The 12,211-nt window shown below is 40.4% G+C and overlaps 1 protein-coding gene across 6 annotated transcripts in view; it reads right to left on the bottom strand.

The window, feature by feature from the left end:
• Window positions 1-12,211, bottom strand: part of klhl13 (kelch-like family member 13) — a 43,672-nt gene that overhangs the window by 4,036 nt on the left and 27,425 nt on the right. For all 6 annotated transcript variants that reach the window (XM_026182836.1, XM_026182834.1, XM_026182837.1 and 3 more), the window contains 5 exons: window positions 11,227-11,368; window positions 9,591-9,723; window positions 7,688-7,884; window positions 5,787-6,582; window positions 2,141-2,254 (listed from right to left, as the gene is read on the bottom strand). In XM_026182836.1, the coding sequence (XP_026038621.1) occupies window positions 2,141-2,254; window positions 5,787-6,582; window positions 7,688-7,884; window positions 9,591-9,723; window positions 11,227-11,340 (1,354 nt within the window). In that variant the 5' untranslated portion in view covers window positions 11,341-11,368. The remainder of the gene's footprint in view (window positions 1-2,140; window positions 2,255-5,786; window positions 6,583-7,687; window positions 7,885-9,590; window positions 9,724-11,226; window positions 11,369-12,211) is intronic.

A 12,211-nucleotide genomic window follows, 5' to 3' on the forward strand; every position in this document is an offset into this window, starting at 1 on the left:
AATCTCTCAACAGGAATGTGGACCAGCAGCAGCGTTGCTCTGTGCCGTTTTCAGTGCTTGTGTCTGAACTCTGTCACACCACTTGAGCCGTGATGGTCTGTGGGCTGAGTGCATTCGTCAGGCTCATCCAGCTGACAGAATACCTTCAGACAGCGCAGCAGCACAGCCGGAGAATGTGACCTGATGTACTGTGACAGCTAGACACAGAAGTGCACTCTAGCTCGGGTCACCTTGCACAGCGCGACTGTAACCTCTGAGACCGCGGACGCTACAGCAGGGACTCGCCGGAACAAAACTGCACTAATGGGTAATGCTCTTTTACCTGTGCCGTGGGCATTAAAGGCACTTGAAAACACGCTGTTGTGTTATAACCCACAGCTGTACTCAGAAAACTGCCTGACCACTGCCTGACACATATTTTCAGCTGTCACAGGTGCACAGCCAGCTGTTACAATAGCAGAATTTACAAGACTGCTGAACTGTGATTGATTGTGTTGGTCTCTGAAACATGAGACCAACACACAAACGTACACACACACACACAAAGGATAAGCCATTAGACTATCAAAAAGTGGAAATAAACGCTACGAAGTGGAAAGTACTGCCAGGGGCGAAGCGATTCATACAGCTGGCTACCAGCAGATTAGCTCAGGCCGTGACCGTTTTGTTATTCATCATTTCACTTTAGTTATATTAAAAAGTAAAATGTGTGGCTTTCATCTCGGCTCCACTCTAATATTAGGTCTGCCAAATCTTGTGATCTGTGTGATCCCAAACATGCCCCAGTTCTTCTCCCTGATAATGTGAAATATTAACTAATTAAAAATTGTTTATATAAACCCTGATAGTACTCATGTGTGGAGGTAGTCCTTAGCTTTTGGCCTCTTTCCAGCACGTCAGAGTTCGGTGATATAAAAATCAAATCAAAGGGGCTGCATGTACTTTTAATGTGGCAATTTTTTCCAGCTAAACATGAAAGATAACTGGAACCAATGTGATAGAGAATGTGAGGTGCCTTCTGTAGGACCATCTAACACCGGCAAACATTTGCAGGTCTGTGGATTGAATTCACGGCTTGTGTGCACAGTGATCACACTGCTGGATCTAATAAAACTGCATGCAAGCTGGTCAACACCTCAGACTGTAAATTGGTTTAATACTGCTGCTAGTATATTGCTGCTAGAGAGCATTTCAATATTTTATTTTCATTAGCTAAAGTTTCCCAGGTGGCACTGTAAGTACAATATGCGTTTAATGCAACTATGTAAGTGTTGGTGTTCATAATGTATTCATATTCAGGAGGATTAAAGGATCAAAATACCAACACCATTTCCATTCTGATTGTTACTTCTATCTCCCCTTCTATATATATATATTAAAAAAAAAAAAAAAACAATGCTGAAAACCATTATCTATTTTTTAAAATATTTTTGCATAAAACAATTTTTTTGCTCATGTGTTGCAGATGGATCATAGTACCCATGGCCAGGAGGGATTATTACAGTCTCTTCTGTGTTACACCTCCTACACAGGCTCTAGTCCTCTACTTTGCTCCATCCTTCCCAATTCCCCTCCACCACCACCACCGTTCCCCATCTTTTGTAGCACCTCTCTGGATTAGTCACACTAAGAAACTAGGGCTCATCTCCATACTGCAGGATTTGTTTTCCGTCGTATTAAGTGAACAAGTGCCCAGGTGTCACCTAAAGAGAAAGTACTGGCTGGCTGAAGGCCCAATTCTCAGTGTCCGCCATCTGCCCTAAGTGTTGAACCCTCGCAGGCTCCAAAAGCATGCTCAGCATAGATGAATAAAGTGCGAGGAAAGATTTGCAAAAGTCTGGAAGTGTGAAAGACACTTTCTTTATATGAAGTTTGAAAGATAAAAATACCTAGCATTAACAGGCTGTCAGAAAAATCCTGACTCACATATAACTCCAGAACTCTATGTACGGTTTGTCTAAAATGAGATACTATTGTGACCCCACCTTGCAGTTCTATAACACATTCAGAGAATAAAATTTATTGCTATTGTAACTTTAAAACATGCAATTAAAAAAAACAACTCTTACCCAGTCATGCAACATTACATCTCTATTTATTTAAGCCGATAATAAACTCAAAACTCCCTGGAGCCACTTACCTGAAATATACATATAACCACCGTACACCGTCCCAGCGTGGCCATAATGTGGCTCATTCATTTTGGCAACGTATGTCCATTCATTTGTCCTTGGGTTGTAGCACTCCACAGTAGCTTGAAGAAACAGATGAAAAAAAGAGAAAAAAAAGACTGTATTAGTAGAAAGTAGGTCAAGACACAACTAAGGAGGACAAACAGCAGCAAATGAGGCCTTGGAGGGTCTCAGCGTGGGAGCTAAAACAAGGATTTAAATAGAGAGTACACATCCCCACCAGCTCTGAATGCACTGACTGTGCAGGAAATAGTGAGATTGTTCGAGCTTTCATCTTAAGGTGTCTGATGGTTCTATAAAATATCAGAGAAATCAGAAAGGGGACCTTAGGGTTCATATCAGATGCTCACAGGCTGATAATTGCTGGCTGGGAACCCCAAAACCAGCCAGCCAGCCAGGGTCCATCAACATGTATGATCACTGCATTGATGGAGAAGGGTAATGATTTACCTTCACATCAAACACCACAGTTTAACAATGCAGAATCACACGTTTCCATTTCACTAGAGCTTGTTAACATTTATGACAAAGATTTGTGAACTACTAAGAATTACCAGAATTTCTCCATTTATTATGGGTTACAGTCCCATAATTCCCCTGTTGACTTGCTCCAGGCTTCCTGGCAAATAAAATGGGTTTCACCAGTGGCTGATCTGTTTCATCATTTCTGCGTTCACTATATCTGGGATCCAGTTTTCGACATTTCTGGATTGAACTTGCTGAAGAAAGTATTTGAAGTGAGGTGCTCCAATTACGGAGTCTGGAAATGTAGGTTGTAGATGAGCCAATCCCCATAAACATGCTTCAATGAACTTTCACAGAACCTCAGAAGAGTGCTACAGGAGTACACTGAGCTGGGAAAGGCTACACAGGTATTTCTAAAGACATGAGTGAGGAAAAATTCTGAACAATCAGGACTGTTGCTCCACTTTCCAGAAGCAGCTACCTGCAAAAATTACAACTGAGACAGTTAAGCACAAACAGACTTAAATACAGAGTACATCCCAATAGAAACGGTGGAAATGAGCCCAACGTTACCTGCAAAACGAATCTCTACAACCTGCTTAAACTCTTTTCATTCCTGAAACAAACACCAAAGCTGTAAGGCATAGTGGAGGTGGTATCATTATTCAGGGATGCTTTGCTACCTGAGGCCTGGGTGCCTTACAATAGTGTAGGGAAGAATGAATTCAAAATTTCCATCCATCCATCCATTCGCTTCTGCTTATCCTTTTTCAGGGTGGCGGGGGGGGGGGGGGGGGGGGGGGGGGCTGGAGGGCTGGAGCCTATCCCAGCTGTCTTAGGGTGAGAGGCAGGGTACACCCTGGACAGGTCGCCAGTCTGTCGCACTGCTAAATTTCAATGAAGAAATTTCCAGGGCAGCAGTGCATTCCCTGAAGCTTTGAGAACGCTCGGTGATGAGAGAAAACAATAAACCCAAGCTCACAAGAAAATCAGCGTCACAACAGCTTTTATAGTCTGAATAGTATAAGCTTGTGAGTTTTGTTCAATCATATCATTATAGAAATAGATAAAGATTTTTGTTTAGTGCAGTCCTTCAAAATTCCTCCTCATTTTACAAGACTCATAAGCCACTGAAGTATATGGGGTTATAGAGGAGCTCCTGTTAGTTACTCAGCTCAGGAGCCGGTTTTTTCCAGCCTGCACTGTAAATGATTAAACCATTGTGTTATTAGTTCACTCACATTGTGTTTCTTCATAAATGAGTCAGAACAAATTTAAATGTATCATCAATAAGTTTAGAAATCCTGGTAATTCAATGTTCCCTCACAAGGATTGTGAGTCACCTCTGGACCAGCTGGATAAGTCTCACCAAGGAAATCAGTGGATACCTAGGTCTGCTTGCTCAACGACTATTATCAAAGTGACCTTCAGCAGTATACAAACTCTCACACCAACTTGATGGAAATAGCACAGTTGTGCTGACCGTATCTAAACTGCAAAGTTGCTGAAAATGGAATTCATCACAAGCAACTTCTCAATAAAGAAATTATAAATTGCATTTAAACCTTGAAATGTATTCAATGTATGATTTTCTTCTGTAAGCTGGAAAGGTCACATTTGTAATTAGCATGGATTTTTTTTCTTTCTACAAGTTCTTCACCACAACAATAGAAATAGAAAATAGAAAATAGAATAATAATTTTAAAAACTGGCAGCTTGTGGTGACATACAGCGAGACCTGTACATTTTGCTTCTTTTTCAATTAAAGCATATATAGGTGCCTGATGCAGTCTTATTTTTATATTAAAAGACTGAGCTGTTATTGTGCAAGAGCTATAAAAGGGTTTACAACATGGTGAACTAGAATTAGTAAGTACGTGCATCTTTGTTACATCCTTTTGAAAATATAAAAGCAGCACAAAACTAAAATCCATGCAACACTCAGGTCTGCAAGTATATTCTAAATATTCGTTTCTATGTCGTGAAGATTTTCTTTTAAAATCTAGGCATTTCTGACGTAACAGAAAAACCACACCCTCGTGATCTACCCAGAGCAAACAAATATAATAAAAGGGGCACATCCAGAAAAACATGGAGGCCTAACCGCATGCAGTTAAAGGGCAGTGAAACGTAAAGAAGGAAGAGGCAGCTGTGTAGACTGACAGTGAACTGGTGCTGTGTTTTTTGGTCTAATTATAACCCAGACTGCTTCCACAGTAGCCTCTCTCTGTCCACTGCAGCTACAGAGCTGAATTTAAGTACTGGGTGGCACCTCTCTGTGGTCTACAGTTGGTGCAGAGATTGCAGATTGGTTACTCAGCATCAACAACCAAATTACAAAGACTAGATATAAATGTATAAATACATCTGTTGGCTTTTCGTCTTTCCACCAGAGGGATGAAATGTGAACCAAAAAGCTTGTAAAAGCATCAGATTACTGATACAAGTTGATCTGATATGACCCGCTTTTTTTTTTTTTCTTCCCTTTTTAATCACTGAAAACGCCACTGGCAACATGTATCCACCTCTTTATTTAATCCTCCCTGCAGGCACAGTTTGTGTGCCAACTTCAGCTGTATCTCATCACCTACAGTTCAATGTTATGTACCTACCACAGCTCTGAACAAATAGAAACACTGTGACTTTGTTAAGACTGCATCAGCGTAGGCTGTGGCTTTGTTGTATTGCACTGCAATTTATTACACGGAGAGAGAAAAAAATCTAAACTTATTTTATTCATGATATATTATGACACCCTAAACAACACCTCATCAAAAACCATGACACTTCTCTGAGGCTGCGATGACTGAAATTGATTCTGCATGTGCTGAAATGCTTTTGTAATGGATTACATTCGATTGGGAGGGTGTTTGTGATAATGTGCCCATCCTCTAAATTTTATTAAATTACACACACATTATGTGTGCGACATGTTGAAACAGCAAATGATGTGTATGCACGGCTCTTGATTACTTGGCGTCGGTATGCTTGCAGCCTTATTAAAGCGCTCATTCTTTCTCACACTGCTCTCTCATATTAAAAGTGTAAAATCTCATACAATATTAATTAAAGGCCCCTGTTGTTGCTTAAAAGGAAACAAAAGCAAACAAGTGGGGGAAATAAACTCACCAAGCTCCCCTGCAGCATTCCTTCCACCGACAGCGTAGAGGTGTCCCTTGAGTGCACTGAGGTGGAAGAAGGTACGTTTCTCATTAAGGCATGCCACCTGGATCCATTTGTTGTAGCGAGGGTCATATCGGAACACCGTGTCCACTGCTGTTTTGCCTTTGGTGTCGTAGTTGCTTTGGCCACCCACAACATAGAGAAAGTTGCCGATGACCGCAATGCCGTGTTGGTAACGAGGTGCGTCCATGGGCGCCAGCGCCTTCCATTCGTGAGCCCTCTCATCAAAGAGACGCAGCTCCTTGCTCACAACAAGCTGCTGGCGCAGAACACCACCCAGAGTGACCAGGTGGGCACTGTCTGAGCGGATGGCTGTCCGTTCTGACTGCATAACTGGCTGCATGTAGGGCATCATTTGGTAGTTGCTAGCTTCCAGGAGAAGGTTGACACAGGTGTTGTCCGTACGCATAAAGTCCACAGTCTGCACGTGATTGATGAGATCCTGCGGGTTCATGAGAGGAAAGCGGATGTTCTTCATGAGCTTTGGGGCATAGTCCATACGGCTGTCTTCAAAGCGTAGCCAGCGGCAAGCCGCCTTGAACAGGTCCAACTCAGTGCAGTGTTTTAAGCTGTTACTGGACAGTACAAAAGCCAAGCGTTCAAATGGTAGCTTGACAAACTCCCCCGTGCCCAGCAATGAGGGAAAGTTCTTCAGGATGAAATTGTTGACGTATTTATCCACCTCTGTGAGGTTGTATGTGTTGGCAATGCGTCCCACTTCTACACAGTTGTCCAGAGAAACCTTGACAGAAAAAAAAACAAGTAAAAAATCTTGGAAAGCTGCAAGTAAGTGTGAAAAGAAAAGGATGGATGTAGCTTACAGCCCTTGGAAAGTAAAACAAACTCTTGGCCTACAATTGGTCATTCCTTTAGTTGTATAGAAATCTATGGAAAAATGTCCTCAGTCCCTTGCTCTGTGAATTTACAGGCCTTTTGCTAGTTTCAAGTCCCAGTGAATGAAACATAAATGAAAGAATATGCTATGATATTGACTAATTCTCAGCTCAAGGGAAAGAAGTCTCATTACAAAGAATCAGTGCTTTAGCAATTTAACACACAGCAGATGTCAACTGACTCTGCTGCTTTTGTCCATTTTATATCACTTTAAATTTAAAAAACGTGGGTTTTCAGACAGTTGGCAAGAAAACCAGCTTTAATACACCTTGATAAATTTATCAGTAAAAACAGATTGCTGCACTGCATTAAAGAAAAAACAAGTACATACATTTTTAAACACTTTGCTGTCAGCATTAATAGTCACTGCATGATAACTTTAGCTAATGAAAGCAGGCAGACATATTAACAGTTGAAATTATAATTAAAAGCTGATTTCTCTTGACTCTGTACAACAAGCACAACCCGTAAACAAAATTGTTCTTCAAACGTACTTTTTCTTCATTTAAAATAAGTCTTTGGTTTTTTTGGTCTTTTTTAATCCCTGATGAAATGATGTGGTCACAGTCAAAGACACCAAGAATAGTAACTAAACTAAAATATATTAAATTAAATTACAAAGTTAGAAAATATAACAAAACAGCTCTAATAGATACAATATTTTGAAATCATAAATATCCAAGTACATTACACAAATTGAATATATGTGGTTGGCATTGAGGTGGCCCTCTTGTCATACTCTACTTTGCTATTTTCTCTGTAGAGGATGTGCAAATAGTAAGAGTGTGCAACTATTGCAGCTTGTACTTGTGGATTAGATGGAATTTGTTTAAAATGACACAATGTTTATGAAAAAAAGTTTCAAATTTTATATCCAGTTAATTCAGACAATAAGCTAACTTAAAAGCTGCAGGATAGCTGTAAAAACACAACTTTTGTGAGAATTTCCTTACCCCAGAGATGAGAAAGACCTTGCAAAAGTCCAGCACTGGAAGGATTTGTAAGAAGCTGGCTGCCTCAAGTGTGTCTTGCAGATTCTCCATGTTGAGTGACAACTTTGCCGTGTAGATAAAGTCAATAATCTTCTTGAGGCCTATTCGGTTTACTCCATGCAGCTTGATACACATTAAATCCTGTTCTTTCATTCCACCTGCACCAGAGGAGAGTAAGGGAAAGAAGAAACTAACTGAACATATAGTATCTTTATATGGTTCAACTCAGATAGTTTTTTTTATTCAAAAGAATAAAAGCTAATATATGCACACGTCACGTAGATGCAAATGTCAATACCAATGTTTTTACAGTCAAATGACTTATGTCACCAAGAATAGTAAGCATAAGGGAGCACTTTTGTTCAACATTTACACTCAGAGCATTCCCTTTTCACTAATAAGCTAACTTAAGGCTGTTCGATATAACGATATATATCGGATGACGATTTAAAAACGTCTATCGTTTCATTTTACGCTATCGTTTGTTTCGTGGTGTCGCAAAATAAACTGTTTACGGCAATATTTTTTCATCGTTTTGATGGTCACTGTAGTGGCTATATTAATTTCTTAAAAGTTCTCTCTTTCTCTTATATTTTATATAACCACACAACCACACTACAGATGGACAAGCGCCTGTTTTTATGCATTTATTTTAGCAACAGCGACGGTAACACCTTCACGTGTCTGCTTGTTTATGTTCCACATAAATCTTTCACAATAAAGCTCAAGATCCTGTTGAGATTTTTCAAAATAAACTGAATCACGTGAAAGAGCAGATTATTTACGGATGAGAATTTAAAAAAGAGCCGCCAGGTGCTAAAAAATAAACCTTGGACTCAACCGTTAGAACAGGTTTTCCCCCGCAGCACACCGTGTAATAAATACTCACACAAAAAAAACGGCGGCCTTTACAACTTATGTCTAAAAATGTATAGTTTGTATAGACTCCAGCTACATGACCCGCAGCTGGAAACACTTTCTGCAAGTCGAGCTGCCCGAGATTCACAGAATTTACAGAAAATGTTACATTTTTGTGATTTATATCGTTATCAGACAATAGAATTCTTATATCGGGATATGAGATTTTGGTCATATCGCACAGCCCTAAGCTAACTCATTAGTAAAATAAGACAAAACAAAAAGCTTTCCTCTGTTCCGTTATATTTCGCAAGCTAATCTGGACCAAACAAAGAAAAAGAAATTCATGTGCACTGCTCATCATATAGAACGTAATGTTACTTGATGACAAGTTGCCCATCAAAGCTTGAGTCATGAAAGTAAACACCTACGGGTTAATACAAGATAAATTCAGTGCAGTAAGGTTGCGTTCTCTGACAACATCTGTGCTACTCGTTTTCCCTGCGTCAGATTAAAAGCTTTCAGTTTAATTGCCCAGATATCTTTGTTATCCGAAAGTGAACGAAGAAAATTTTTTGCAGTCTGTTATTCCTGAAAATACCACACAAACACTCTCTATGTACTTAAAAAGAGCTCAAGGTTCTTCTGCCTCTGCATACAGTGCACAAAGGAGATGAAACAGGCAAGTAGGTCATTTATATTCATTGCCAGCACAAATGACCATGAACATGAATGCATAACAATGGCTCAAACAAGCTGGTTTTATAATATGAATATATGCTCAGTACTGGAGGGATGAGGGCACAAGGTCAATTTGAGTAATTTATTCACAATGCAAAATTCTAGCAACATGACTGCCACTGTGTAGAAACAGAAATCCTCATGAAAAGAAAGCAATTTAGTGGAAAATACAGAGATATAGAGTACTTAAATGCCTGTGCCACTGTCACAAATATCACAAAATTCTACATCGTGGTTTGGCTGGAGTAAGGGCTTGTAGACCAACCTGTGAACATGGCTTTGAAATAGTCGGAGGAGGAGGCCATCATTGCACGGTGCACAGGAAAAGCTTCATCACAGTCGCCAGCCACCAATGTGACATCACAGAGCAATCCCTCTATCCTCAGCTGGTCAAATCCCTTAAAGAGGAAAAAAAAAAAAAACATGAAAGAGAGAGAGGTTTGTTGCTGACCCTGAGCTTAGGGCACCTGAACAGCTCTGATTTTACTCCCAAGAAGAAGATCTCGGCTTAGACAAAGCCTGATGAAAAACATCAATACTAAAACTTTCAAATACGGCTGCTGCCAAAAAAGGAAAAAGCAGTCACTGCTTTAGGGCTCAACACAATGAACTTGTATGGTTCAGTGAGGATAAAAACAAAATGCCGTCAGCAACGGCCTGTCAGACATGAGCTCATGGACCTGAAATGATACGTGACAGCACTCTAGTCTTGAGCTGGAGCTGACCGACTTGATTGTTGCCTTCATATTTTCTTGGCTTTCTTACGCACAACTGGTTCAAAGTGACATGTTTAGAATTACAGGGATTTTTTTCTCTTGTTGGCATAGAAACCTGATGCAAAGTTACAGCTAAAAGGCACTACCTACACTAAACATGGGCAAACACACTTTAATTCATAAGTGGATATTGCACTTATTCACCCAACGCCTGATTTCACAACCTACCAGCTGACTACCACTTCTGATTATGGTTATGGCGGGTTGCACTAAGAATGTGCAAGCCAAAAACCGCCTTGAGGCGACAGTTACTGTGATTTGGCGCTATTTAATAAAACGAAATTGAATTAAGCAAAAAAAAAAAAAAAACCTGTATAACACATACCGACTCACAACCCCTGCAATAATCAGTGGGCGGGTTTTTTGGTGGATGCTTCCAAATGCACCACCTAATTGAGACTAACAGATTCTATAATCAGGGTGTACGATCACATCAGGCTAGAAAAATCATTAGCATTCCCTTACTGTGCTGTGGCAGCAAAAGATTAATGAGCTGCAAAAGCAGCCAACGGCCATTCATTTTCAGTGAGAGCCGATGACGAAGGACAGTTATTGCTGTTGCAGCAAACAGCATGATGCCAGCACTCACTTGCACAACTTTAGGCTGATCTTCACTTTGCACCAATCAGCGGTGACATGCCAAAGCTGCCACCAACTGTAACATTTATGCAGCTTCCTGACTTTTTTTTTTTTGGGGGGGGGGGGGGGGGGGGGGGCGGTTGTGTATGTACAAGATGAGTGAGCTTTTGTTATATTTTTCATCAACAGTAAATCAGGTTGCGCTCACCCCTTACATCAAATTACATAGACACCAAATCCCAACTGTTTTGGATTATTACTGAAACACGAGACGAGATATTAAACTGTGCCCAGGAATCCATGGTATCAATTCCCTTATGTTGTGTGATACCGCAATGTTAACAGTTTTTAATCTTCAAAGAAATCCAATTAAAACAAATATTCAACATCTTGCTGGCCTGCAATCTGCAAACACCTGTGAGCAGAGCTATAGAAACTACTCACGAGATCGCCAAAGAAATGGTAAGGCCAAACATTAATGTTATTATCAGACGAAGGTGATATTTGACTCTACACTTTGTTTTCTCTATGTTTCTGCACTCTCACCTGAAGAACCACTGAGCTGTGCGTGTTGCTTGTGAAAAATCGAGTGTTTCCAGTCTTTGATGCCTGAAGGTGAGCAGAGATGCCCATATCACCATAGCCCAGAGCAACTTTCATGTGAGCGTCGTCGTCCTCCACGAGGGATCTAATAGGAAAAAGGAAATAAGTTTTTCTTTTTTTTTTTTTCTTTTTTTAACTTCAAACGGGTAGCAAATGCACATTTCCCTCTAATTTTAGCTTCTGGAAAGTAGGACAGATGCATTTTCAAAGTGACACTGCTTAAGGACATTTTGGGCGGCGGTAGCTTAATTGTTAGACTGTCACCTAAAAGTTGTAGAACTGCAAGACTGAATCAGCGAGGGAAATTGTGGCAAAGGAAGTGAACGAGGTACAATGATCTTCCCGAAGCTCTAACCAACCAGACTCCAGCTCTAGGCCACTCCCGAGTCTTAAAAAGCTGCTCATGAATTCCATGAGAATATACTAATATGCAAGAAATGTTTCTCCATAATATCAGTAAAACATTGTGAAATACCCAAGGCTGACATTGCATCCGTTCTAACTTTTGTTAATTAGCACTTAAATGAACATGCAATGATATGCACTAAACATTCTGTGGAAAAAAAACAAGCTTTGAAATCCCAATGTCATATTCACAGCCTTCATTATCCTCTTTAGTTGTATAGATGAACAAGTTATAGGCACATATGTCTGTGTCACACCACCAGCACTAACATCAGCAGGATCTGGCATGAATATTCAACACGGTGCCAAAATGACCTCTGCCCTAATTTACATGAAATGTGATGTGGATATTTGCTGTAGCCACAGTATACGAGCCCTTTTGCCAGAACTGAAGATTTCCACTTAGGTGGATGTGGTATAACGGTTCAATCCCAAGCTCCTTCTGTCCACCTGTCAAAGTGACCTTGGACAAGAGGCTAAACTCCTAATTGGTCCCAGTGGTCAGGAAAGCACCGTGCCTGGT

The sequence above is a fragment of the Astatotilapia calliptera genome, chromosome 10, assembly GCF_900246225.1.
Source record: "Astatotilapia calliptera chromosome 10, fAstCal1.2, whole genome shotgun sequence".
Taxonomy (NCBI): Eukaryota; Metazoa; Chordata; class Actinopteri; order Cichliformes; family Cichlidae; genus Astatotilapia; species Astatotilapia calliptera.